Consider the following 25,108-nt stretch of genomic DNA (forward strand, 5'->3'; position numbering starts at 1 on the left):
CACAAACACAACCAGCCTTCAACGTCAACTTCGACGACGACCTCGACGACCTCCTCGACGACAGCAACCAGCTTGCTCTCTCGCAGAGTCTCTGAGTCTGGCTTAGACTAGCTTTCTTGGTCGGGTTCTCGCTCTTTCGGGCTTACAACCTCCTGCATGGTTATGGCCCAACGCCGTCCGCAACATAGAGGATCGCATACGACTGCTCTGGACAGCAGGAGGTATCCCTGCCGTCGATCGCCTCCTCAGAAACGCGCTTCAGCCCACCCAGCGCCCTCCTACGATACTGCGTTCCACGAAGTTCGACCAGTCCTTGTACCTCTACACCCGAATCTTCGACGATTGCCATCGCGGCTGGTGAACTCTGAGAAGGAAGACATGACGCGATATGAGAACGGACACTCGGACGTGCTGGCCGGTTCGAAGCGCAAGCGCGTTGTTAGCCGCAATGAAAATGTGAACGGTAGCAGCCGCGGCTCTCCGAAGAGGCTCAGGTCTGTCAGCTCCAGCTTTCGCGAGGACAGCAGCGAAGAGGAAGAGCACAGTGCCATGGAGGTTGACAGGTGGTCAGAGAGTCACGACACTGAAACTGAAGATGAGGAGTCTGAGGCGAACGCTGATTCCAGTAAGTTTCTCACAGGCAATCACTGAACGCGCTTTTCCGATTTCTTGCATGCAGGCGACGAACACCTCATCAACGAGGCTCCAGCAAATCAATTATTGCGTATGCGCAAGGATGAACTTGTCCGGTTGTACTCGTCTGCTGGCCTACTCGACGACGCGGAGGCGCTCACCAAACACGAGATCGTAGACGCCATAGTTGCCGCCCGAGACGACGTTGCAGAGCTGCCGCCATCTTCGCCTCCTCGTGGCGACGGTGATTCTAGTGATGGCTCCTCTGATGATGGTAATGTCGCCGGAGACGAGGAGACTGATTTCGCGCCTCGCCGCGCTTCCACTCTGCGACGCAGAGTGACTATCAACGACGTAGCACGCACCAGCAGCAAACCTCTACAAAAACGTAGTCTATCGATGGGACATTTTACCGGTGGCGATATCTCCGTATTTCCGTTGAGGAAAGCGAACCGCGCCCTCGGCGCTGATAAGAGGGGTTCGCAACGGTCAGATAATTCCAGGTATATTACTTTTGCGTAAGTTTATATATCATGCTAATCTTCTGTCGATAGGCGAAGAACTGTATCACAATGTTCAAGTGATTTACCCGCCGTTCCTACAGACCGATCCCCACCAGCCACACGTACCCGCTCAAGAAAGGTTTCTGCCCCCACTCATCCCATAACCCCTGTCTCCTCCACCTCCTCTCGAAGCAGCACACACAATTCAAAGGGTAAAGGCAAGGCGAAACAAGTCGAATTCTGCGATGAAGTATCCCGCAAGCTACGGACGCCAGCGAAAACAAAGAAACGGGAACGAAGCGCGGATAGCGAGTCAAGCCGCCGCGCAGAGTTAGATTTTGGTGAAAGTGATTTAACTGATTTGGACGACCAGTACGATGAGGTTCGTGCTGTGGAGCCGAGCCCACGGAGACTGAGGAGTAAGGATCGGCTTCCTTCGTACGGGGCGGAGAGCGCGCCTGTGAAGTCAAGTAGGGCTCGCACTAAGGCCGATAGCCAGGGATCGAATCCTGGTCGGAGAATTACGCCGATGCGGAAGGCGAAAGGCAAAGCTCAGTGTCAGAGAGAAGACGTTGATGAGGACAGTGGCGAGGATGAGGAAGACGTTGATGAGGTTGACGAAGATCAGATGGACGACGACGCAGAAGAAGCTGGTGTTGAATCCGATGAAGAGGCTGAGGTCGATCAACTTGTCTCATCTGCCTCAGTCACGCCGCCTCCACCGACTGGTCGGAGAACCCCCGTGAAACGCCGCTTGAGACCTCGCAGAGTTCAAACGTTCACCCCACCTAGTGATGGAGATGATGAAGGCTCGGGTGGGAATAGCGAGGATGGGGACGATGGAGAAGATGAAGAGTCTGGTGATGAAGAGGGCAGTGCTACTGAAGTCGCTGAAGAGGACCTGATTTCTGAACCGAGGCGGCTAAGGAATGGGAAGGTTGTTGGCGAGGATGATGCGGGCATGGAGGTTGAGGAAGACATTGAGGAGGAAGAGGAGGGGGAGGAAGACGTTGCTGGTGAGGAGGAGGAGGATGCCACAGATATGATTGAGGATGATGAGACCATTGGAGACTCTGAAGCAGATGCGGATGGAGAGACCGACAACGAACCTAGTGAGGAGGATGGTAGGTGTCCTTTCGCTGTCAATTTACCTGGCGCTAATGTGTTGCCTTTAAGTTGATCTCACCATTGCGACTGTCAAGACGTTAGTACGCCTCAAGCGTGACGACCTCCTTCGTCTTTGCGAGAGTCGTGATCTTGACGCCGTTGGGACGAAGCCCCAGCTCGCCGCGGCCTTGCTTCAATGGCGAGATCGTCAATCTGCCAGTATCTCTTCCCCGTCGTCCACCGGTACCGTGCGTCCTCCATCCACGGTCCGGCGTCGTAGGCACGGGAAAACATCAGCGCAGGACCCAACCACTCCAGTGTTGATGCGTTCAGATCGAGTGCACGTCGACGAACCGCGTACTCCTCCCTTCTCTAAAGACCGCATCAAGGAGCACGAGCCTGAGCTTGAACTCGACCTTGAGAGCTTGGGGCTAGAGGATAGGGAGATTCCGTATGAGAAGCTAACGAAGATGGAGAAGATTGGGAGTGGGGGATTCAAGGATGTGTTTATTGGCAAACTCAAGGGCAAGAAGATTGCTATCGCAGAGTTTAGGGGTCAACTCAGCGCAAGTATGTTGTCTTGTGTCCCTCTTGTATACACACGCAATGCTGATAGATCGCTTTCAAGTGGACATCAAGGAACTCAAACTATTGGGCGGATTCAATCATCCCAATATAGTTCGATTCGTAAGTATTGTATGGTGGTTTCTTATGAGTCCATGACCTGAAAATTTATTCAGCTCGGCGTTAGTATTCCTGAAAATACAAAGGAGACTCCGGTCATGATCTTGAGCGAGTTGTGCTCAAACGGCGATCTGTTCGACTACATTCGGAATGTTTCGCCACCATCTCTCCGCAAAGTGGTGCGTCCATCTCCTTTGTCCGCCTCGTAATTTGTTTAGACGTGCCCTTTTTCAGTTAAACATTATGCTTGATATAGCCAGAGGATTGGAATACCTACACCTACGCAAACCATCGGTGATCCACAGGGATTGCAAATCCTCGAATATCCTGATTACCTCCAAAGGCACCGCGAAGATAGCTGACTTCGGGCTCGCGAAAGTCAAGCAATCTACCCGATCCATGGTTAGAAGTCTCGTCGGCACCGTTAATTGGCAGGCGCCGGAATTGTGGACCGCACATCCCAAGTATAATCATAAAGTTGATGTCTTCTCGTGTGCTATGGTTTACTGGGAGACCCTTCAATGGCACTTGCCCAACAAGAAGTTTCCTTGGGAGGTGAGTATCCCTACCACTGAAGCTACAAGTAACGCGGAGCTCATAAGCGGCGCAGGGTATGAACGAGCACGCCATTTATGATATCGTAGGCGCTAAGCGGCAACGGTACGTCGCTTTTAGTGGATAGAGACTTCTTTGTTCTGATAGATAGTGTGTTAGACCATCGATATCAGGACTACGAAAACAATGGTGCCCCGAAATTGTTGATCTCATAGAGCATATGTGGGCACACGAACACCAAGATCGGCCAACCATGTCGCAAGTCGTGGAACGGCTAGAAGAGCTGATCCAGATGTATTAATTTCGACACGTTATTTCTTCTATGATTATAGTTGCACCATCTCAACTTTTCCTTTTTTTCCCATCTCGCATCACGTAGATGGCCTTCTGGTCCGTTTCGTACTCTATTCAACCCCCACAACTATTTCCTTTGCCACGCAATGTCATTATACCTGCAATGTATCATAGGCACCAATCCAATACAAAAATTACGTATAGTAGTAAGACTACTCTGTCCTTTCCCGCATAAATCGCGAAACTTTCTTAGGTGCGCTTTCGGTTGATTGTGGCGAGGCAGCTCGCTTCTCGGTTTCGAGGACCTTGGAGGACATGACCGTGGGTGGTCTTTGAGGACGTGACAAGACTTGGGGAGGGTATGACGGCGAATCTACAATCAATGGGTTGGATGCAGGGGGTGCAACCTTTGAAGTAGAAGGTTGAGCCACTCTTGTTGGTGTTGCACTCTTTGGAGGCCGTGGCGGTTTTGCGTCGGAAATCTCAAGTCGGTTGAATGCCGTGATGACTTTGTCGTTTACAGATCCATCCGTCGAAGACTTGGCATCCTGCTTTGATCGACGCGACGGCGGAACCACAGTGGAATGTACAGTACTTCCCTGCGGACCTACGTTGACCGCTTTACCCGTTTTTATCAGATCCAAGACCTCAGACACGATTGCATTTGTCTCTTCGTCAGAGCTTTCGCCTGTCGCACTAATCAACCGGCCGTCGTCATCGAGTTTGCCCAAGCGTATAGCGCTTTGTACGGTCTTGATGCTCGATTCGGGTATTACGGTTGGTAGCGACTGCGAGGGTGCAGACGCGCCGTATGCCGAAGCCATCTTAGCTGCACCGAACCGCGAAACGGACGGCTTTGAATCCTTGGCCAACTCCGGATCCTAAATCTCCAGTAAGTGGGTTATGTTGCGAGATGAAGATGGAAATATACCCTAGGCTCGTCGCCTTCAAGTTGCTCTATAGCTTCACGAGCAGCCGCTCCTACTGTTTCCCGTTTGGCATAGTACGCTAGCGCTATCTCGCGGTTATGCTGGGCGGTATCTATGTCATACTCTTCATCTTCCAGCTGAGGTGCCCCATGGGCATCCTCGTCATCCTCGCTATCCTCCACCTCGCTTGATCGGGACGAGTCGTCTTGGTGATGCATGCCACTTTCAGATACCTCGGATTGTACACTTTCGTCGTCTGAGTCTTCCTCTGCGATACTTGGGGCGATAGGTTGAGATCCACGTATTCCGCGCTCCACGACCTCCGCCTTCATAGGTGTGTTCTTGGACAATTGGGAGATGAGATTCGGTCTATCGAGCTTCTGCAAGCGAGCCAGGGATATGGTACTCGAATCGCCAGCGTATGTTCCTTCAGTCGTAGGATCTTCGGCGAAGGAAACCTTCTTCGAACTGGTTGATGCTGCAGCGGAGGGCTTTGCGGGCTCCATGGGTTTCGTTGACTTGACATCTCCCAAGGTGTTCAGCAGCGCCTTGCCCATCTTCCTTTGCATTTCCTTCTGCGCACGCATACTATGCAGGCTTGTTTTAGCAGCACCCTTCTTCTCCATACGCTCTTCCCGTTCCATTGATTCGGCCGCATCAATTCTTGCTTGTTCCAACCTTTCCTCTTCCTCTAGAAGATCAAATATTCGTTCTTGTTCGCGTTTCCTCCTTGCACGCTCCTGCGGGGAGAGCATAGACAAGGGGGTCAATTCGTCATCATCGAGCGAAGTGCCAGAGGTTTCGTTGAAGGTATCGCTATTGGCTATTGGTTCCGTGATCTCGACAATCGGTAGTCCCTCCTCATTCAAACGCTACAATCCAGTACGCTTCGGTTAATGCACATGCCATCTAACGGAAGAACCTACTTGCGCAGGATTATCGTAACTACTGGCAAATGCGTTGGCGGCATCTTCACCGACCAATTCGCTCAGCTTCGCAGTCAGCTTCTTCATGACATCTGAGTCTGGCGGGACGGCTGAGCCCTCTGGTAAAGGCACTCCAGCAATGGACCGAACGAGCGCATGAACAGCTAGCACCTCAGTTTGAGTCACCGACTAGGTAGAACAGAGTGGCAATCAAATACCTTCGACTGAACCATCTGCAAGGTTTTGCGTCTGGCCAGTTGACGGTGGCATCGTAAGTAGCTCGTAGTGCAAGAGTCCCCTATACACGTGACTTCCACCCTTTTATTTTCTATACTTCCATCTGTTCTGCGAAGTTAGAACATCGTCGAGCCCCCCGAAGCACATAACAAAACTGTAGAACGATGGGCGTGACACACATTGCTCAAGGTAACGCGTCGTCTACTTCTGGCCCCCGCAAGAACCGCCGACGAACGACCAAAAAGGCTCCCCGATTAGCTGACTTGCAGCACAACGATGGCGACGAACAAATGGACGATCTCGACCAGAAAGATAAGCCAGATGTACTGGAAGCATCAGGCTCGGGCGACAAGAAAACCACCGACGATGACGATGAAATTGTGATCGACGACGATGCATCATCTATACCGCAACCATCTACCCTACCTGCATTCGCCCCATTGCCTGCAAATGCTGATAAAACTACCTTGAAATCGGAAATAAGGAGAATACCCATACCCCCTCATCGAATGACACCCATCAAGGCGGATTGGATCAACATATTTGGGCCGTTGACGGAGATCCTGGGATTGCAAGTGCGCATGAATGTACAACGGCGAAGCGTTGAAATTAGGGTATTATTCTACCTTTTTGTCTCGATCTCAATCTAAGAGTGTACTAGACATCAAGGCACACAAAAGATATCGGTGCACTTCAGAAGGGCGCTGATTTCGTGAAGGCATACGCCCTCGGCTTCGACGTCAAGGTATGTGCAACCGTACTTGTAATGTATACCTGAGCTCACTAGTAGAGAAAAGGACGCTATCGCACTACTACGTCTCGATGATCTTTACCTTGATTCGTTTGAAATCAAGGATGTCAAAACCTTGCACGGTGACCACCTGTCTCGAGCCATAGGTATCCATCCCGCCGTTCACGAACCCAAATCATGGCTAACTCGCATTCTATATTCTATAGGCCGTATTGCAGGACAAGACGGCAAAACAAAATTTACCATCGAAAATGCAAGCCGCACTCGTATTGTACTTGCCGATACGTCAGTCCTTTCATCTCTCTTACGCTCCCACCTCTGCTGAACATCAATTACAGTAAGATACATATTATGGGCTCATTCCAGAACATCAAAATTGCTCGGGATGCCATTGTATCCCTCATCCTAGGCTCACCTCCAGGCAAAGTCTACGCAGGCCTTCGAACAATCAGCAGTAGGATGAGGCAGCGCGCTCTTTAGAATTCTACTATACAATCTACATGCATATGAGAGAGGTACATTTGTAATAGTTAACATACAGTGCGAAGGATGGTGTTGTACTAGCAGTGTGCAAAGCGGTATCGAGTTAGAAATGAGATTACTCTGCGGTGTCATCTTGATTGCTCTTGGGCGTTTGGGCGGCCTTAACAGTTTTGCGCACACTGCATCGGACGATTGAGTGTTTTGATAAGGGATGATGATCGAAGGTCGTACTTAGCTATCGCAGCTTCGTCAACAGGAGGGCTGTGTCCGTCCCCAACCATGACTCCGACCAGTTGGCTGGGCACGCCATCCACTACAACCGCGAGCCAGGCAGGACCAGGCGGATAAAGGCCCTCGTCTTTGGGCCCAGATACTACGAAACTGTTCGCCTTGGATGATTGATGCTTGAGATATACCAACCGAGAGTTGGCGTGAACAGAATGGGTTATGAATCCTAAGTCCATCATGACAACTACAAGTATGTCAGCATGAATAAGCACAGAATACATATTCACTCCTACATTTGACAGTATCCGCATCCAAGTTGTTGGGGATGCTAACGTGGAGGTCGAATGTTTGACCGTAGTGTATGTTCTTCGTGTATTTAGGCGATATTGTAGGTCTCTCCTTGGCCATATAGGGAGGGTTTAACCACTCTACCCTATATTCGGTTCCATATTTCATCTCGCTGCGATCGAGATTTGGGTTGCTGCCAGCAATCATGACTGAACCATCAGGCGTCAGCGTTGCGACGCTGTGGTACAAACGCGGAATGTCGCTGGTTGGAAGACCCTTCGTCGAGAAGCGTTCTCCCTTTGGTGCGCGTGGATCGTAAAGAACAGGAGTGAACCGAGGATTGGCAGCGTTTGACTGGCCCACTTGATGTTGAACATTGCCGTACCCGGAGATGCCGCTACCTGCACCGTTGACGATAAGAAGCTGACCAGTAGGTAGTGTTACTATGTCTAGCATAACCCGACCTTCAGGCATATGCTCGACTTGCCATCCCTTCGATATGCCCTCATCCGTGAGCACCATTCGAGAGCATTGCGAAGAAGCGGCGGTCAGGGCCGAGAGTTCGTATCCAGCTAGTCTATCATCGATGGTAGACCCTCCGCAAATCAGAATTTCAGGCGCGTAGTTTGTATCAGGATCCAGAGGCAACAACTGGCCCGCGCCCGTCATTGGGTACGTGACGCGGACTCCGTTCGGAAGTTGTGGTAAAGCACGCTCGGAATTGGTTTTCCAGTCATAGATTATCGCATCTCGATTCGCAGCAATAAATAGGGTTCCGTCTGGAAGCAAGAACACAATTGGGAACAGATTGGAGTTGAGAGTACGCTGAAGGAATGGGAGTGGGATAGGAAGGCCAAGATAACCGTGGATATTCTTCGGAGGGTAGAATTCAACCGTCGGGTTGTTCACCGTGGCATTATTGATCCAGCCACCCTTTTTAGAGCCACCGACAATGATCGCGCTACCGTCTGTGAGGCGGGTAACGGTATTGTACCATCTAGGAGAGGCCATGTGCAGTGTATCGTGGTTTTCGTAGAAGGCGCAGTCGACAGAAGATCCAGAGTTACAGGGACCAAATAGCCGTATGGATTGAAGTCCATTGAGATCACCAAAGCTTGCAGCTCCAACGCGATCCTCTACGACCGGATTCCCGCCTACGTTGATCATAGTTCCGTTACTTAGATACGAGCCACCAGCGCAAAACGAATTGGAATCCATCGCGAGTGGCCGGACGGAATGAGTTTTTAGGTTGTACAGAGCAGCCCAAGCTGGGTGGCCGTTGATCGCCAAAGGGTTGTGCTCTACTTTATCAATTATTATCGCGTGCTCATAAGAGACAATGGCGATCTGCATGGCCTCGACACCCGTAGAACCTTTCTGAGTCAATCGCCAGGCAGCGGTAACACTTGTATCGCGGCGAGGCAAAGAGGCGACCTGAGACGCTTGCGCTGGGGACTTTCGGTTCGAAGAGCGTTTTGAGTTTGTAACAACGAAGGCGGATATATCCAGGTACGGGCCACAGTTGATTATTTTGATGGTATGCTTGTCCGGCGCAAGGTCAAAAGTCCAGAAAATACGTTGTTGGGCCAGAGTTTTCTCGCTCCAGGGCTTGATAGTTTCCAGGAGGACGCCGTCGATGTAGATCCTCGCACAGCTGATTGTATCGCTGGTAGTCCCGAAACCTTCGATGCCATTCCCATGGAAGGAGAACAAAACATAGGCGTCTATTCGAGGCGTCCAACGAGACGTGTGATGCGCGTAAGAGGGAGAGTACGAGGTTATCCATCTTCCTGAGAATTCCAGTAAAGGCGAGTTTGCATCGTAAGCCTTTGCTCCAGGTGGAACATAGTATGGCGTGAATTGCATATCGCGATCCGAAGAGGGAGGGACATAGCCATTCCAAGCGGATTCTCGCCCTGCAGAAACTGTGATCGCATAGGCCAGAGACTGCCAAACGAGCATCGCCAATGGGAAACGTGCGCAGGTGATCATGATGGGAGAAGAGCAAGAAGCCAAACTCAACCAAGCCGTAAAGTCAAGCGTCTATATAAGGGAATCGACGTCGCGCCGACGCCAAGACCAACAGGTAACAAGATATTTGTACAACTATTCTAGCTATAGATTACGACAAGAATACATATGATATAAGATACAGCAAGCTTTCATGCGGTATTGAACGTGTTGTATAGGCCAACGGTGTCGTCAGCTCCGTTGGTTTGGGTTCCATTGACACGCATGTTGTCCTTTCGACTCGGTCCCACTTCATTTCCAATGCCTACTGAACCGTTTCCATTACTCTCAGCGCGTCCTTGCCCTTCCATGTCACCCTGCCCGGATCCTGACAAAGCCAGCTTTCCACGGGTGTTATCTGCCCTCAAAGATTCCAGATGCTGTAGATAGCCTTCATCCACGCCTCCAGTGACGTATTCACCAGTGAAAACGGAGCAATCGAAAGTCGTCAACGAGGGATTGAATTGGCGGACGGAAGAAATGAGGTCGGGGAGTGTTTGGAATATAACTAGGTCAGCGCCGATGGCCGATGCGATCTCAGACGTGTCCCGATCGTGTGCCACCAGCTCCGCCCTCGATGGCATGTCAATTCCGTATACGTTTGAATATCTTTTTAGCCGGTCGATGTTAGTGAAATAGGTGACGTGTCCAGATGTCACACTCGCCGTATAGGTGGCGCGCAGCTAGCGACGATAACCTTTTTTGCCCCGACATCTTTCGCCATCTGGATGATTTCCCTGGATGTAGTGCCTCGAACAATTGAATCTGTGGGTGTGGGGTCTTTAACCAGCGCACGGACTACTACTCTGATCTAACGTACCGTCAACAAGGAGGACATTCTTGCCACTAAACTCCAGGGCCATGGCGTTGAGCTTTCTTCGGACATTCTTTTTCCTAAAGCGACACAGTGAGTTTGCATCAACATTTCAAGATTTATCACACACCTCATTTGCTGGCCAGGCATGATGAATGTGCGACCAACGTATCGATTCTTGATGAAACCTTCTCGATAGGGAAGCTTCAACTTTTGCGCGAGATTGAGAGCGGCGACACGTGAAGTATCGGGGACCTGGAAGACAATTCAGTATTGTCAGCTCTAGGAAAAGATAGGTTTTCACGTACGGGAATCACAACATCGACACTGAGGTTCTGCTCCGTAAGAACGCGTTGTACTTCATCGGCCAGAGCATCTCCCATAGCCATGCGGCTTCGGTATACGCTGACGCCATCCAAGACGGAGTCTGGTCGAGCGAAGTAAACGTATTCAAAGATGTCTGGAGCAAATTGAGCAGCAGGAGCGACTTGGCGGCGAGAGACATTGTTTCGTGTTATGATGACGGCCTCACCTAAGGATTATTCAGTACGTGGTGATGTACTGTAAGTGTATGAGCATACCGGGCCGGACATCCTCCCACTCCGAGAATCCACTTGCATCCGCCACGACACTCTCGCTAGCAAACAGATAATCTTTGCCGTTTCCTGACTTCCTCGAAGCCATACCGACAGGCCGAATTCCATTGGGGTCTCTGAACGCGATGATACCAAACCCAGCGAGCATGGCAACACAAGCGTAAGCGCCTCTGCACTGTGACATGAGCCCTCCGATGGCTGTGAAGATATCATCTTCATTGATTCGAAACTTTCCTGTCTGCTGGAGGTTGTCCGCGAAGATATTCAAGAGCAGTTCTGAATCCGAGGAAGTGTTGATGTGCCTGTGTGCCGTGGCGTCCATAAACTGGAGCAGGCTCGCGGTGTTAATCAGATTGCCATTCTACGTGATGCACACTCAAGTCAGTAATATTCCTGGACTCATGTATGATGTTACACCACGCACGTGTGCAAAAACAATTCCATATGGTGAGTTGACATAGAATGGTTGCGCTTCTGCGTTATTGAAGCTTCCGGCGGTGGGATAGCGCACTAGATCGTGTAAGATTTTGAGGTTCCTAGGCACGTTTTGAACATACCATGACCAACGCCCATCCCACCAACAAGCCTGGATAACGACGCGCCATCAAAGATATCTCGAACCATCCCGTTGGCCTTGCATTGAAAGAAGCGTCCCTTAGGGCCACAGGTTATTATTCCGCAGGCATCTTGACCTCTGTGCTGCAGCAATGCAAGACCCTCGCATATTTCAGGGGCTGCATCAACGCTGGGATCATGCAAGAGTAGTCCCAGAATACCACACACTAGGATTCAATTAGTTTGTCTTCGCGATTTCCAGAAACGAGGCGACTCACTGAGAAATTCTATCCCAGAGATCTGAGCAAATGGACGAGAGAAGGATGTGCCGGTGACGAATTCATTGAAAAAAGTGAAATTCTGATAAGGAAAGAGGGCGATCGATCAGTTCCGGTCCTTCTCGAAACTGATAAGATAACGAGATCACTCTTCGCCACCATCCACGATAATGGCCACCAACTACACGAGCAACGCCTTTGTCGTGTCTGCCGGCTGCCTTTTAGTTCGACTAGTAGATGGCGTTGATCTTCAATTATGTATTCTATACAACACTACACGGGGGAAATGGGTGTTACCCAAAGGTCGGAAGGACTGCGGCGAATCCATTGAGGCCGCAGCACTCCGAGAAACGTTCGAAGAAACCGGGTACTCCTGCGAATTCTTGCCATGCACGATGGAGACCCGTGCGCCTTTACCTGGTGTTGATCTCCATCCATCCAAAGTCCTCACGGTGGAACACGCAATCGAGCCATTCGCCGTGACACAACAGACGAAGAATGGTGCGATGAAGTTCATCTGGTGGTTCATCGCGCGTCCCACGTCCTCCAAAAAGGTCCTCGGAACTCAAACTACCTCGGAGGCTTATGATTCTCACTTCGTCTCCATCGACGACGCCGTTGGTCGATTATCAGACCAGCAGGATCGAGAAATAGCAGCAAAAGCGCGTCAGATCATCGGAGACACAGCTGGACAAGGCGAAGGGCTGGCGGCACTTTTCCAGGACAACAATGATATGTTGGATGTACGCGGTTGAACGCGATATATTTATGCTAGAATTACATGTCGTCTAAGATGCTGTAACGAAGATAGCGATGCGTGTAGAAGGTGGTTATGCGTGAAGAGTATAGGTATATAACGGTAGATGCCAGGTGTGACGAAATGCCCATACAGAAGGATGAACTTCCAAGACGACAGTGGTGACCAGAGGGAGATCAGAGCTTGAGGGGCTTGGGCTTCTCCCAGGAGTACTCGGGGTTGCCTGTGGACATGAAGGTCAGCGAGTGTTGATTGAATAAAAGTAATATCGAGATGCTGACCGAAGTGGCCGTAGGAGGCGGTCTTGAGGTATTGTGGCTTTTGGAGACCGAGTTCCTGGACTGTACGACGCGTAAGCATGCGCCAGTGGTTCGAAAACCAGATAGACATACCAATCACACCAGGTCGGAGATCCCAGTTGTTACGGATGACTTCGACAAGGTCCTCATCGGACTTCTTGCCTGTGCCGTAGGTGTCAACGTGAATGGACAGCGGTTGAGCGACACCGATGGCATAGGAGAGTTGTACGAGTGCGCGGCGGGCGAGGCCAGCAGCAATGAGAGACTTGGCTAAAATCGTTGCACGCGTCAATATAAGAGCGTAAGGAAGTGTAGAAGCACGTACCAATCCAGCGGGCGGTGTAAGCAGCAGATCTGTCGACCTTTGAGAAGTCCTTTCCAGAGAAAGCACCTCCACCATGGGCACCCCATCCACCGTAGGTGTCGACAATGATCTTACGACCAGTCAAACCGGCATCACCCTGGGGTCCACCGATGACGAAGCGGCCAGAGGGTTGGATCTGAGGAGAAATCACGTCAGGTCTAATACCAAAGATCAAGAGACTAGATAAACATACGTGGTAGACAGTTCGGTCGTCGAGAAGGTGAGCGGGGATGACTTTCTTGACAACTTTCTCCAGGAGTTCCTTGCGGAGGTCCTCAGTGGAGATTTCTTCGGCGTGCTGGGTAGAGACAACAACGGTGTCGACACGGAGGGGGATGGTGGCACCACCGTCCTTCTTGTACTCAATGGTGACTTGAGTCTTGGAGTCAGGTCGGAGCCATGGGAGAGCACCGGAGCGGCGGGCAACGGCCATAGCGGCGTTGAGCTTGTGCGCGAGCACGACAGTCAGAGGCATGTACTCCTCCGTCTCGTCGGTGGCATAACCGAACATGATACCCTGGTCACCAGCACCAAGGTCCTCGAGCGAACCGTGGTCCAACCCCTGAGCAATATCAGGAGATTGTTGCTCAATGGCGACAAGAATGTTGCAAGTCTTGTAGTCGAAGCCCTTCGACGAGTCATCGTAGCCAATCTGCTTGATGGTCTCACGAATGACTTTCTGGTAGTCAATGAGGGCCTTGGTCGTAATTTCTCCGAAAACCATGATCATGCCGGTCTTCGAGGCGGTCTCGCAAGCAACCTTGGAGAAGGGATCCTGAGCCAAGCAAGCATCGAGCTACAAAGTAACAGGACAATTGAGCATGCGGCCAAACGAAAAGGACGCGACACTCACGATGGCGTCCGAGACTTGATCACAAATCTTATCTGCAGAACTGCTATTAGCGGAAAGACGCGACTAGCAGTTGTATTCCCATACCAGGGTGACCCTCGCCGACAGACTCAGAAGTGAAGAGGAAGTGACCAGGAGCCAAAGACATTGTTGAAGACGAGAAACGGGGACTTGAGTAAGGTTAGAGGGGATCAAGTTGATGTTCCTACTTCGCGCAACAGTTCACAGTTTTATTGCACTTTACCTCGCCCTTGATTATGTCAGCTTGTCGTGATCGCCGTACGCGACATCACGCCATTTGACAAGTTCGGGCTCGCTAAAGACAGCGAAGAGGCTCAGTACGGGGAAAATTATGGACCCGCAGTAGAATTGAGCACTGAACTGGGTTGAATATACAAGAATCACGTATGTTACAACAGTCCAACCCCAAGAGGATCAGATTGACTAGTAATTGCGGCGGCAGACGGTTGCGCGCTGGAACCAGAGTCAGAAGGCGAAGGGGACGGAGTAAACTGCCCCACACTCTCTGCGCCCGTAACCTTGCTCGACTGTGAAGATACAAGTGAGGCGGACCTGGGTGTGGGACGTGAAATAGTTGGATCGTGAGGGAACAGCCCTGGCGATGCAAACAAATTTGTGTCCGATACGGACGTTCCAATCCCAGTGCCACTGATTCCGACAGAGTTCCATGGATTCTCACTCAGTATATCTCGAGGTAACGGAGAACGTCGTGCCGTGTTGCTGGCCCACGGGTTCGACTCCAGTGGGGGAGTGACATTATTGCGCGCCCTCTGCTCGTCGTTCCAAGAACCCAAATCATTCCGACCAAGTAGTTCAGCTGCTTTAGAGGTTTCAGGAACCTTGGGATCTTTCCTGACTTCCTGGTAAACTTCCTGCACGACAGAGAAGGCGGCCGTTGCATTAGAGGATAACTTGCCCCACATTGACCTGACGCCGCCACTAGAGAAGAAATCACCAGGTTTGGTCGGAGTACCTCGAAGGGAAGCACTCGATGGAGGCGAAGGTGAGCTCGGACGCTGATAATTAAACGGGGTTGAATTAGTTCCCGAAGGAGACATCATCTCCCTGGACGAAGATGCAGCAGGTAGATCGAGCATCTTGGACCCTATACCCCGCGAGGGAGAAGTGCTGCGAGAAGGCGGTTGCGCGGGGCTAAGGGAATTGATAGGTGGCAATGAAGGGGAGGCAGGTTTGGACGGAGAAGGTGGCAAACGGACGGAGGCAGGCGTAGCTGTCCGTATTACCGGGTCATCGTTGGCGTCTTCGATAGGACCCACTTCCTCGACGTCCCGAATCAAAGGCGCCACGATTGCTCTTCCGTTCATTTCTTCATCAGTCCGACCATAGAGTTCGTGCCAGAATCGTACATCTTTGGGATTTGGGAGAAGTACGCCCATGTCGGCACCAGTGTCGCGATTGGTGGGATCATCGAGGGAAGGGTCGTACTCTGGGTTGCGATTCTGTTCCATCTCTGGGGCGGAGTTGAACAAATCCCATACGCTGACCGTCTGCTCACATGGAGGTGGTCCATCTTCGCTGCATCGTCGGTCACGCTCGGTATTGAACAAGAATGTGCCGAACTGGCACGAGTATAGGTGATAATGCAGCCTGCGAAGGAAACGTTCATTGAACTCAAACCGCTTCGGAAATTGGCGTTGCAATTGTCTTATGGACTCCAAGAACTGGTGGAAGGTTGGGCTTGTCTCTTTCACATGGTGTTGGGAGGCGAAGCGATTTTGGACAGAGGCCAAAAACGCTTGAGCAGCTTCGGCTCCCCCAGCTGCGTTCCCTGACTCTGGAGGCGGAGTGACGAAGAACTTGTCAGAGGATAGATGACCGCATCTGTCCAGAAATTTGTGCCCAAACGAAACCCAGTCTTTCTCCACCAATACCTGGAAGCCGCGTATTGTACGGTAATACGGATCGAGGCAAAGTTGAGCCAAGGCTGACAACTGGGATGTGCGATCCCATCCATCCGAGCAATGAATAAAGACGTGCGAGTTGTTGACGTGAATATTGCGAACAATGATCAGAGTTCCTTCCAAGAGCGCGGTCATGTGTCGAAGCCATCCAGAGCGGCGAAGGGCTTGCTTATCCAAAACGAACGCGGGCGTCGACTCCAAGTCGTTGCTGACGGTGAGACTGGAGTCTGCTTCGCGTAGTACTTCAACAACCTTACCCAACGAGTCTCTCATCGTGTGTATGTGGTCGATTCCCAGGTACACTTTCTTTGCATCCTTGTAGTTATCCATGTTTTCTGTGCCAGCGCCCTTCGCAGTATTCGCTACAGCATTGGCAGTAGGACGGGCATCAACTATCAAATTCGTGGCCGTAGCCCCGTAAATGGGTGCAGTGGAGACGCGCTGAGACGGTGCGTGGTGGGAATGGAAAACGGCCTCGAGGAGTTTCTCGTCCTGAATAGACCGGTTTTGAGTGATTCCGACCATGGGTTGACTGGCCCTGGTTATTGAGGCCTACCAACAAACCCGGTCAGTGGACGTCAGAGGTGAGATGGGTGGGGATTACAAAGTTGCCCCAATGTAAGTATGTCAGCGCCGGGATTCGGGCTTTACTTCGATATTTAGAAGCATATTGTAGTGTCGCGTCGCTAATTTTGGTCGGTACGACAAGGCGTGCGGGATATGTGGGACTAAACTGGCGCACGTTAACGTTGGTTGATAATTCGGCGATCCTTTGAGCAGAGCCAACCCACAGAGTAATCCTTGTTGAGATCTGTGAACCGCCAGGCCTTCGATCTGGTGCCCATACCCATGCGCATGAATTCATCTCGGGGTGAGTATATCGACCATCCGTTGTCGGTGGTCAAGGGAGGTTCGGGTCTATAGAAGAAGGCATAGAGTTGATTCACGGAGGCTTGAGGTTGAATGAGCTGCGCAGCGTAGCTCTAGGGTTATGGTGCTTACTAGTCACTGTAAGGGCTTTGACGCTTTCAAAGACGTCTCCAGCATCGACATCTCTATCGAAGAAGATAGTGAATGTCTCAAAAGTTCGTGAGTGGAATGTAAGGGGGCTTTGTCCCTTCAGCGTCTGAGGTAGACGTGTAACGAGGGATATCAATGGATACGGAACCTGGATAGATGCAGAGTAGGCTGACGATCTGATTAGAGGTTGTATCGTCGACTTACCCACATCTCCTCAACAGTCTGGTCATCGTATCGAAATATGAGGTGGTGAGCAGTCAAGTGAACTGTTCCCAAAAGCGTCGTCCCAGACTTTGTGCATGATACATGCTCGACCTAGGATCCTGGTGAGTTCTCTTGCTTTAAGGGGCGCGATTATGCGTGCCTTTGAAACACGAATCGAATCCATGGCCTCTCAAGCCCTAGGTATGTCTGCGCCGGGAAGGATGTGGTAGAAAGCCAACGATCATGATACTGTCCTCGAGCGACAGTGGCAGAACAATCCATGAATAGATGGACTCTTAGAGGCTTGCATTCCCACGGTAACTTAGCCCAGCTAATTCTCTCTGTTGGTCAATATTGGTACGGACGTAGCTCATACGAGTCCAAATGTACTGTAACAGATCACCACAACAATCCAGCAGCAATGCCAGCAGCCACCAAGATACCAGCTCCCTTGCCTCCGGTCCCTGCTGCACTAGAGCTTGATTGTGCGGGAGCCGCCTCCCCTGTGTTCGTGGGAGAGCCAGAAGTAGTATCGGAGGCAGAGGTTGGGGCACCAGTAGCAACGCTGAGCGGGGCACCAGGAGCCCCAGCAGAGGTTGCGCCAGCTGGTGGCGGGGTAGTGGTGTCGTTACCAGGGTTTGTCGATTTTGCAGCGTTCTAAAGAAGACAGCATGCTATTCAGACAGTGTCTCTGCTTATATGTAGAGGTAGCCGTACCTGGAATGCATCAAAGCTCTTGTCAGCTGTCGGGTTTACAGCGAAGACCATGCCGTTTTGACAATGACTACAAATCATAAGTGAGTATGACCAAGGTAATTAATGTCGAGGTCGTACTTGACGGGGGCGGTCTGCGCGCAGAAGAACCAAAGGGGTGCGCTAATGTTGTTGAGCGTGAAGCTCCATTCAGGGAGGGTTGTTGCGGCGGGGTCGACACTGAAGAATCCTGAATCGATACCTTCCACAGGCGTGCTCATCCGCGTGCATGGTGCGAGGAAGGTGGATTGAGTCACAGACTAATTTTAGAGGGTCAAGGTCATCACTACCCAAGTCCCAACGACACAGCTTACGTGGTTTTTCGCAACACTGCACAGATGAGGTGTCAACGCCGTGGAATTCCAAAAATGTCACATAAAGTACTCACAATTGGAATGCAATCGTGTCGCCTATTTGGGCATTGTCGATACTGAATCCGACAGCTATCATTAGTGAAGGAGTCGACTAGATGGCATCCATTTCCTTACGATGGTGGGCTAAACGCAAGTCCTCCCTCGCCAACCTTGACCGTGAAGTTGGTGGCGCTGACACCGAGAGCACCAAGGAGGGTAGTTGCAATAATCGTAGAGTACATGGTTATAATTCGGATTTATGAGTATGAAGCTACTTGAAAGACCGACGTCGAGCCTATGGGAGACATGAGTAACGACATGGTGTTGAAGCCCAAGGAAGAGCATTACCCTGCTCGTGAGTGAAAGTAAAAGACTGGCTTGGGCGAAGGAAACGAAAGAGGGTTCCAGGAAGGAGAATTCAACGGAAACAAACCTTTATACTGGGAACATTGCCTGCATAATCCAGTTCCCATAGCTACATATGATGGGCTTGAAGCGCTTCTCAAGTTATTCTTAGATGTGCTGCGTGTGCACAAAACGACATCACATACCCACAGTGGCAGTTCTGACGGAGTCCATTAATTCGGAATGTCTTGGATAGACAACGGGCGACCTACATGATGCAAGGATCGCAATGATTGGCTGCGCCTGTATCATCTAGTGTAGAGAGGGCTATGAGACGTGCTTGATATGTTGATGATGCAGATGGTAGCGGTTGCCGAAAATACGATTTGATGGCTTCAGTGGGAACTGATATTTAATGAATGTGAAATGCGACGGGCGAATCAGATGAGGTATCGCCATGAATGCGGCATAGTTGGTATTCCTAGTGTACAAGAAAAGGGAAAATGCGCAGCAACCACAACAGGACGTAAATGCATACATACTGAGAACAGAACTGAGTGAGAAGACATAAAGGAAGGATATAGCAATAAACTCAGCAGGATATACGGAACATGGATAAGTGTATAGGCTCCCAAAACTCCGGCCAGCACACGGAATCAAAGGTCAAGGTGGCTTGATGATCATTGGATCGAGCACTTGCAACCCCCCGTTTGCTGACCATACGGGTCTTCTGCTCGCCCTACTGTACCCCACACAGATGGTACCTGCCGCTCGTCAATAAGGTGAGAAGTCAGGTACACTGGATGGAACTTACAAGGTAGTCTTTTGTCGATTTGCAGTATTTGATCAAACTGACGAATGAATGCGTCCATACGCGTCCGAAGAAGACAAGAAAAAGAGAGCACACACCTGGCACTGGCCTCGCTAACTTTTACTCTAGGCCTGGCCAAATCCTCCCTCAGTCGTTGATTATGCTCTAGTAGCCGCCGTAGCTTCAGCTCGGACATTGACTGACGGCCGCCTGTTCTCGAGTTCATCGTGGTTTTCGCTATAAGTTGGGTTTTATGCTATAAACGCAGGTCAGATGGCCCGAGATTTGAACCTAGCAGAATACGCACGGAAGCAATGATTGGTGTTAGCGGAAGAGACAGACTACAGCGCACAAGGCCACGTTTGCGCGTCGGTGAATGTGGTGGGTTTTCTCCGAAATGCTAAGAGTAGGCGACAGAGCCGACTAGCGAAATTGAACGTCGTCGCCGTTGAGGATCAAGTTATTTTCAAAACTCTCCCAATCAAGGTCATGGGAATTATGCCAAATTACAGACAGGTCAGCAATTTGCTACAGTTTCCCCGATACGTTAGGCTCATCAGAGTACTGACAGACTCAATTATCAGGCCATTAACGTATTCCAGAGTCCAGACGTCCAGTTGTTGATATATAGTATTAAAGAAAATATGCGACAGAGATAAGACCGACCGAAAATAAAAGATGAAGCACATGCGGAACAAGCGAATCAACTCATGATGCCAACTCTAGTTATACTTAAACGAGCGTGATTTGGATGGGTGCGAGAGGGAGTTGTCGATACAGATTATGCGAGGCTATTGTTGGCGTGATGGTTGCGATGATGGACCGGAATGCCATACGGCGGTGAAGAACACTCCGTCTTTGTCCTTCAATCGTGTTCTCGCAGGTATGGAAGACGGGTGTCGATGGGCAAGAGGATATATGGTCACATTATCGTGCAATTGCATCCCTGCGCTGGAGGAGCATAAGGATCTTCGCCTTTGCCCACTGGTCCCCAAACAGACGGTACCTGGAACGAGTTAGCAGGCGCTACAGCAGAGAGCTGAATCACAGAAGTACCAGGTGGTCTTTGGTTGTTTTACAGTACCGAATAAGGCTTGGGAGAAATTTGAGATGAAGTTCGGGACGCAGACCTGACAACTCACCTGGCAGACGCTTCACTGACTCGCACACGCGGCCTGGCCAAATCTTCACGCAGCCGTTGGTTGTGCTCCGTCAGTCTGCGAAGCTTGAGCTCAGACATGGATTGCTGTGGGCATTATTGTAGTTGAGAATGGAAGTCCTGGGTGTGAAATTTGTCTGCTCACCTTGTGTGGACGAGCGTTCATGGTGGCAAGTCGAAAACAAAGGGTGGGCTAGGGAATGGGGCCAACGACGATGGGGCGCACGCAGCGGCACTGAGGACGAGCAACGATGGGTGAGAAGGAGAGAAAAGTAGGAGCGAGGTACGGGAACTGACAAACCGCCTCAGAGATAGGACCTCCATCAGCGGAGTTTCAATTTCTCTCTTTACCGCCCATCATCCAATTGATCTCATGGTACGCGTGCAGAAAGTCCATCACCAGCCTCCCCGTGGCTGTCTATCACCTCTGGATGCCCAACGGCTGCGGATCAAGTCACCAAGATTCAGTGAGTTGATTGATGCCCAGTGTCGACCAACGAATGATTGTGGTTTCGTTCCAGGAAACAACGCGACACGCCGTTCCGAGCACAGCAAGGCGCGTAATTCCACACGCAACGGGGAAGGCTATGGCAACAGCCCATTCAATCATCAGCCCAAACATGATCTCTCTTACTTTGGGCTCAATGACAAGACTCTGCAAGACGAGGAATCGAGTGAGAGCGAAGACGAGTTGTTTCAATGGGAGGAAGAGGAAACGCTTGTTAATGCCTTGATCAACGATGGGTAGGTGGATATCGCGCATATACGATCTTTCTGTTCATACGCTCGCCTATCAGCGCGCCAGTGCATCTCGAGAACCAGAGTTTGATGACACTAGTCGACTCTTTGCAAACCTCATTTGCAGCGCAGGGAACAAAGGTCTTGCATGGTCTGGCCCAGAACTTGGTACCCGCTGCGAAACGCGTAAAGGAAGTCCATCGTGCACTCGAGCAAGGAATCGACCTCATGTATGCGCAAGGACTTCTTACCTTCGACAATGCTTGTCAATCTGCAGAGGCCGCCGCGACACAACAGGAGGGCCAGCTACTACGGTCCTACTCGGAAGCCCAGGTCCCATAACTACATCTTCTGATGATCCTCGATTAACCCGGACGCTCTAGACTAATTTACAGAGCCTTTTCGACGAGCTCGAAGGACTATATGCGCAAAGAAAAGAACTATGGAAGACTCTTGAAGACAACATGGAGCGAATTGGTAATTCAGATGGATCTTGCCTCAACCTAACATTGCTCGGTCTGTCTAATAAGGTCATGAACATATAGATACCCCCATTCGTAACGATCTGAAGGACCTCCCCGCTCGTCTGGAACGTACCATGACTGAACTCGAGAAGCGAAGCAAATCCTTGACGAAAGACGATACGAAGGCCTCGAAGGACGAAGCTGCATACCTCAAGAGTCTCATCAGCAAATTCGCTTGATCGGCTGTTCCTCTTTTTCGACTGCTGTATCCTATCGCCCGAATGCTGTCTCTTTTCCCCCAGACGCTGTCTTTTTTGCCTGGATGCTGTCTCCTTTCCCTTAGCCGCTCTCGTCCTTCTCACTGCTGCTTAGTCAAAGTCATTCCCTTGTCACCGGTAATCATGACCCTCGTAAGTCCTCGTTAGACCTGCTCTCTGACTGTATAACCACTCGTAATGCTCCATTTTTCAATGCTATTTAGTTGTTTCTCGTAATTCATATTACACGGCGGTAGCTCCGCTGAGTTTTAAACAGTTTTACCGCAGTTGGATAGGGTTATACTTCACGAGCGCTGGGAAATTGGATTGGATTGTGGACGTATCAACCTTTGTGACTTCCATCCGTTCTTGTTGCATGTCAAATGGGCGACGTCTTGTCAGAGTACGCCAAAGGGCTACACGACGCCTGTGCCAACGCCTCAAGACCCGTCGCTGACTTCCTCGGGGCTTCAAAACTCCCCGAACACGCAGACACTATTTTTCTCTCTTTCCTGCTCTTTCTGGCCGTGCATCAGGTTCTTGCCCCACATTTCAGTAAAAAGTGGTTCCCGGTAGCATATGGCACCGCCAATTCGAGAGGGAAAAACAACTGGTACGTCAATCTATGTAATTTTGTCTAAGCCTAGGCGGCGTTGACGCACGCTGAATCCGTCAGGTCAATCCACGTGGTGTCACAAGTACACGCCGTTTTGATCATAAGCTGGGCATGGAGGTGCTTGTGGCTAGAGGAACTTGACAAGGACAAGGTGTCTGGGTGGCATCATCGCGTCGGCGCACTCAATGGAATTGCTTGCGGGTATTGTCAACCTTTTTTGTTTCTTGACGTTGAGACTGATGGTTGACCGCCGTTAGATATTTCTTATGGGACACCCTCGACGCGATCGTCAACTTTGTAGACCTGAGTTTTGTGATACACGGTGCGTTGGACGTGCGTTTGAGGCTGTCATCGCCGCCTTACGTTGGCATACCCCTCCTCGTGCAGGTTTCGCGTGTTTGCTGATCTACGCGCTCGGATATGTAAGTGCCGCGCATCGTGTTAGTCATCTTCCAAGTCTTCACAAGTTGACGTGAACAGAGGCCATTTGTAGCGTACTACGGTGTACGATGCTTGTTTTGGGAAACGTGCGTATCGGTTCACTGTCGCGACTGATGCTTACTTGTGGTGCTCGCACAGAAGCACCATCTTTCTAAATATCCACTGGTCCGTACTCAGTAACCGTGTATGCAACGGCGTTCATTAATATCATACGTAGGTTCCTTGATAAGACTGGACGTACTGGCAGTACTTTCCAGCTTATCAACGGAATAGCTCTGCTCGGCACCTTTTTCTTCGTGCGCCTTGTTTGGGGCGGCTACATCGTACGTGTATCCCTATCCACGGTACTTCGCGCTCACGCCTATTGTCGTAGTCGTATAATTTCCTGGCAACGCTCTACGCTACCTACCGCGAGTTGCCTTTGACGTACACCCTCGTGTATTTTGTGGGGAATGTTGTACTTCAATGTTTGAACTGGCTTTGGTACGTGACTTGTTTACCCTGAGGCGTCAGGATATTCATGCAACGCTGCAACGCGTGTGTTAGGTTTGGAAAGATGGTGGCTGCGCTGAGAAAGCGTTTCGCGGGGGCTCCGAAGTCATCGGCAAACGGTAAGACCCACAACGGGAAAGCGCACTAGCACCCTAGATAGCTATAGCGCAGGTAGTTATGTCACATTTCTATGCGACCAAGAGCTTGCACCATCTACTTCGGTGCCTTGTGAAATGCCGCCCGTACCACACCTCGCACTCTCCATTCCCAAGCCACGAGATTGACGCGTCGTGTCACTTCCACACGTATCGAATCCTTCGAATGTAAGATGGTATGGATGTACGCGAATAGCAGCGCGTCTAGAACAGTGGCATTTCTGCAAGGGAAGTCACGGTGAGATACTTGGATGACCAGGAAGGCAAGAAGCGTACTCTGAGCCCAAGAACCATTTATCCGTGCCTAATCGTTCTGCAAGCGCAGAAATAGCCTCACGATATTCCGATTCAACGGCGACAGTGTTTACGCGCGAACCCATTGGGTGAACCAAAGAGCTGTAGCCGGTAAGGGGTGGAAGAGGTGGTGTTGTGATGGAGGCCAATGGGTCGGTATCATGGTCACTGTACGTCAAGCTCAAGAGTGATTGGAGATAAGAAGGGGATGGTTTCGCTACGAGCTGGTCGTGTGCTGCGTGAGCTGGTAAGACCAAGTGTGATGAGCAGAAAGACGTACCAGGGCTGCTCGGACGCGTGTTTCTAGCATTGTTGTCCACGCAAGGCTCTCATCTTTCGCAGCCTGGTTTATGTAACCGTCTAACGCGTCGACTTGCTTTTCATCGTTGCTTGTGAGCCGATCCGCTACCCAAGAGGGAATCATGGAGGCTGCCAATAATGAACCATCCTCCGGCTCAGGAATTTTGCCATCGAGCGGAACATGTAGATTTGGGAGCTTCTTGTCAATAGCGCCTTCGCTGCTCACGACCCATTCAACTGCAATACCGACCAGTCCCTTGAGTGCTAGATATGCTTGCCATTTGAGACAATCGACGTCGCTACTGAAAACGCCGGACTCCGAGTCTGCGCGAGGCGGGGCAATCCATAATGTTGGCTCTGTAAGGGGTTTCTTACTCGGCGGCTCGATGGAAGGGTACGAGTAAAGTGGGAACAAAGCAAAGACTTTGAGCAGAGGAGGCGGCACTGGAAAGAGAGACATCTAGCTTACATAAGCCAATCGGACAGTGGTGTGCCACCAGAGTCGCCGCTTCGCTGCATACACCATCGACTTGGCTTAGCACCACCATCAAACGGCGAGCGCAGGCGCACATCGAAGTGTTTCTGCAACACGGCCTTCGCTTCCCAGCGCATGACACGTCCC

The 25,108-nt window shown here is 50.8% G+C and overlaps 12 protein-coding genes across 12 annotated transcripts; 5 read left to right on the forward strand and 7 right to left on the reverse strand.

Annotated features, from left to right (window-relative positions):
- Nucleotides 1-156: 156 nt before the first annotated feature.
- Nucleotides 157-3,783, forward strand: PC9H_000940 (uncharacterized protein; the record flags this gene model as incomplete). Its single annotated transcript, XM_036770593.1, has 9 exons — nucleotides 157-625; nucleotides 680-1,136; nucleotides 1,188-2,248; nucleotides 2,313-2,813; nucleotides 2,872-2,930; nucleotides 2,984-3,106; nucleotides 3,162-3,482; nucleotides 3,538-3,587; nucleotides 3,642-3,783. The coding sequence occupies 9 exons, from the start codon at nucleotides 157-159 to the stop codon at nucleotides 3,781-3,783; spliced, it is 3,183 nt and encodes a 1,060-aa protein (XP_036636438.1).
- Nucleotides 3,784-3,988: 205 nt separating this feature from the next.
- Nucleotides 3,989-5,901, reverse strand: PC9H_000941 (uncharacterized protein; the record flags this gene model as incomplete). Its single annotated transcript, XM_036770594.1, has 4 exons — nucleotides 3,989-4,657; nucleotides 4,708-5,577; nucleotides 5,632-5,795; nucleotides 5,850-5,901. 4 exons carry the CDS (start codon nucleotides 5,899-5,901, stop codon nucleotides 3,989-3,991), a joined length of 1,755 nt encoding a protein of 584 aa, XP_036636439.1.
- A 131-nt stretch (nucleotides 5,902-6,032) lies between these two features.
- On the forward strand, nucleotides 6,033-7,099 carry PNO1 (pre-rRNA-processing protein pno1; the record flags this gene model as incomplete). Its single annotated transcript, XM_036770595.1, has 5 exons — nucleotides 6,033-6,482; nucleotides 6,530-6,613; nucleotides 6,666-6,765; nucleotides 6,826-6,904; nucleotides 6,958-7,099. The coding sequence occupies 5 exons, from the start codon at nucleotides 6,033-6,035 to the stop codon at nucleotides 7,097-7,099; spliced, it is 855 nt and encodes a 284-aa protein (XP_036636440.1).
- A 118-nt stretch (nucleotides 7,100-7,217) lies between these two features.
- On the reverse strand, nucleotides 7,218-9,610 carry PC9H_000943 (uncharacterized protein; the record flags this gene model as incomplete). The annotated part of the gene is made up of 3 exons (XM_036770596.1): nucleotides 7,218-7,281; nucleotides 7,334-7,574; nucleotides 7,624-9,610. 3 exons carry the CDS (start codon nucleotides 9,608-9,610, stop codon nucleotides 7,218-7,220), a joined length of 2,292 nt encoding a protein of 763 aa, XP_036636441.1.
- A 170-nt stretch (nucleotides 9,611-9,780) lies between these two features.
- Nucleotides 9,781-11,662, reverse strand: ADE4 (amidophosphoribosyltransferase; the record flags this gene model as incomplete). The annotated part of the gene is made up of 8 exons (XM_036770597.1): nucleotides 9,781-10,237; nucleotides 10,288-10,393; nucleotides 10,449-10,522; nucleotides 10,573-10,697; nucleotides 10,751-10,974; nucleotides 11,024-11,399; nucleotides 11,463-11,548; nucleotides 11,596-11,662. 8 exons carry the CDS (start codon nucleotides 11,660-11,662, stop codon nucleotides 9,781-9,783), a joined length of 1,515 nt encoding a protein of 504 aa, XP_036636442.1.
- A 379-nt stretch (nucleotides 11,663-12,041) lies between these two features.
- Nucleotides 12,042-12,626, forward strand: PC9H_000945 (uncharacterized protein; the record flags this gene model as incomplete). Its single annotated transcript, XM_036770598.1, has 1 exon — nucleotides 12,042-12,626. One exon carries the CDS (start codon nucleotides 12,042-12,044, stop codon nucleotides 12,624-12,626), a length of 585 nt encoding a protein of 194 aa, XP_036636443.1.
- Nucleotides 12,627-12,804: 178 nt separating this feature from the next.
- SAM2 (methionine adenosyltransferase sam2) lies at nucleotides 12,805-14,289 on the reverse strand (the record flags this gene model as incomplete). Its single annotated transcript, XM_036770599.1, has 7 exons — nucleotides 12,805-12,851; nucleotides 12,910-12,969; nucleotides 13,021-13,197; nucleotides 13,253-13,427; nucleotides 13,485-14,087; nucleotides 14,145-14,176; nucleotides 14,229-14,289. 7 exons carry the CDS (start codon nucleotides 14,287-14,289, stop codon nucleotides 12,805-12,807), a joined length of 1,155 nt encoding a protein of 384 aa, XP_036636444.1.
- Nucleotides 14,290-14,551: 262 nt separating this feature from the next.
- Nucleotides 14,552-18,656, reverse strand: PC9H_000947 (uncharacterized protein; the record flags this gene model as incomplete). Its single annotated transcript, XM_036770600.1, has 11 exons — nucleotides 14,552-16,636; nucleotides 16,689-16,817; nucleotides 16,876-17,036; nucleotides 17,087-17,252; nucleotides 17,309-17,419; nucleotides 17,744-17,965; nucleotides 18,026-18,092; nucleotides 18,143-18,321; nucleotides 18,376-18,391; nucleotides 18,450-18,491; nucleotides 18,550-18,656. 11 exons carry the CDS (start codon nucleotides 18,654-18,656, stop codon nucleotides 14,552-14,554), a joined length of 3,285 nt encoding a protein of 1,094 aa, XP_036636445.1.
- A 1,841-nt stretch (nucleotides 18,657-20,497) lies between these two features.
- On the reverse strand, nucleotides 20,498-20,895 carry PC9H_000948 (uncharacterized protein; the record flags this gene model as incomplete). Its single annotated transcript, XM_036770601.1, has 3 exons — nucleotides 20,498-20,576; nucleotides 20,713-20,816; nucleotides 20,875-20,895. 3 exons carry the CDS (start codon nucleotides 20,893-20,895, stop codon nucleotides 20,498-20,500), a joined length of 204 nt encoding a protein of 67 aa, XP_036636446.1.
- A 207-nt stretch (nucleotides 20,896-21,102) lies between these two features.
- On the forward strand, nucleotides 21,103-22,170 carry PC9H_000949 (uncharacterized protein; the record flags this gene model as incomplete). The annotated part of the gene is made up of 5 exons (XM_036770602.1): nucleotides 21,103-21,196; nucleotides 21,251-21,473; nucleotides 21,527-21,800; nucleotides 21,851-21,944; nucleotides 22,013-22,170. 5 exons carry the CDS (start codon nucleotides 21,103-21,105, stop codon nucleotides 22,168-22,170), a joined length of 843 nt encoding a protein of 280 aa, XP_036636447.1.
- Nucleotides 22,171-22,571: 401 nt separating this feature from the next.
- On the forward strand, nucleotides 22,572-23,885 carry PC9H_000950 (uncharacterized protein; the record flags this gene model as incomplete). The annotated part of the gene is made up of 9 exons (XM_036770603.1): nucleotides 22,572-22,801; nucleotides 22,865-23,005; nucleotides 23,062-23,126; nucleotides 23,192-23,226; nucleotides 23,285-23,331; nucleotides 23,384-23,410; nucleotides 23,463-23,568; nucleotides 23,619-23,728; nucleotides 23,792-23,885. The coding sequence occupies 9 exons, from the start codon at nucleotides 22,572-22,574 to the stop codon at nucleotides 23,883-23,885; spliced, it is 855 nt and encodes a 284-aa protein (XP_036636448.1).
- Nucleotides 23,886-23,950: 65 nt separating this feature from the next.
- PC9H_000951 (uncharacterized protein) lies at nucleotides 23,951-24,946 on the reverse strand (the record flags this gene model as incomplete). The annotated part of the gene is made up of 3 exons (XM_036770604.1): nucleotides 23,951-24,113; nucleotides 24,169-24,410; nucleotides 24,467-24,946. The coding sequence occupies 3 exons, from the start codon at nucleotides 24,944-24,946 to the stop codon at nucleotides 23,951-23,953; spliced, it is 885 nt and encodes a 294-aa protein (XP_036636449.1).
- Nucleotides 24,947-25,108: the final 162 nt, after the last annotated feature.

This window comes from Pleurotus ostreatus, assembly GCF_014466165.1.
Source record: "Pleurotus ostreatus strain PC9 chromosome Unknown scaffold_1, whole genome shotgun sequence".
In the NCBI taxonomy this organism is placed as follows: Eukaryota; Fungi; Basidiomycota; class Agaricomycetes; order Agaricales; family Pleurotaceae; genus Pleurotus; species Pleurotus ostreatus.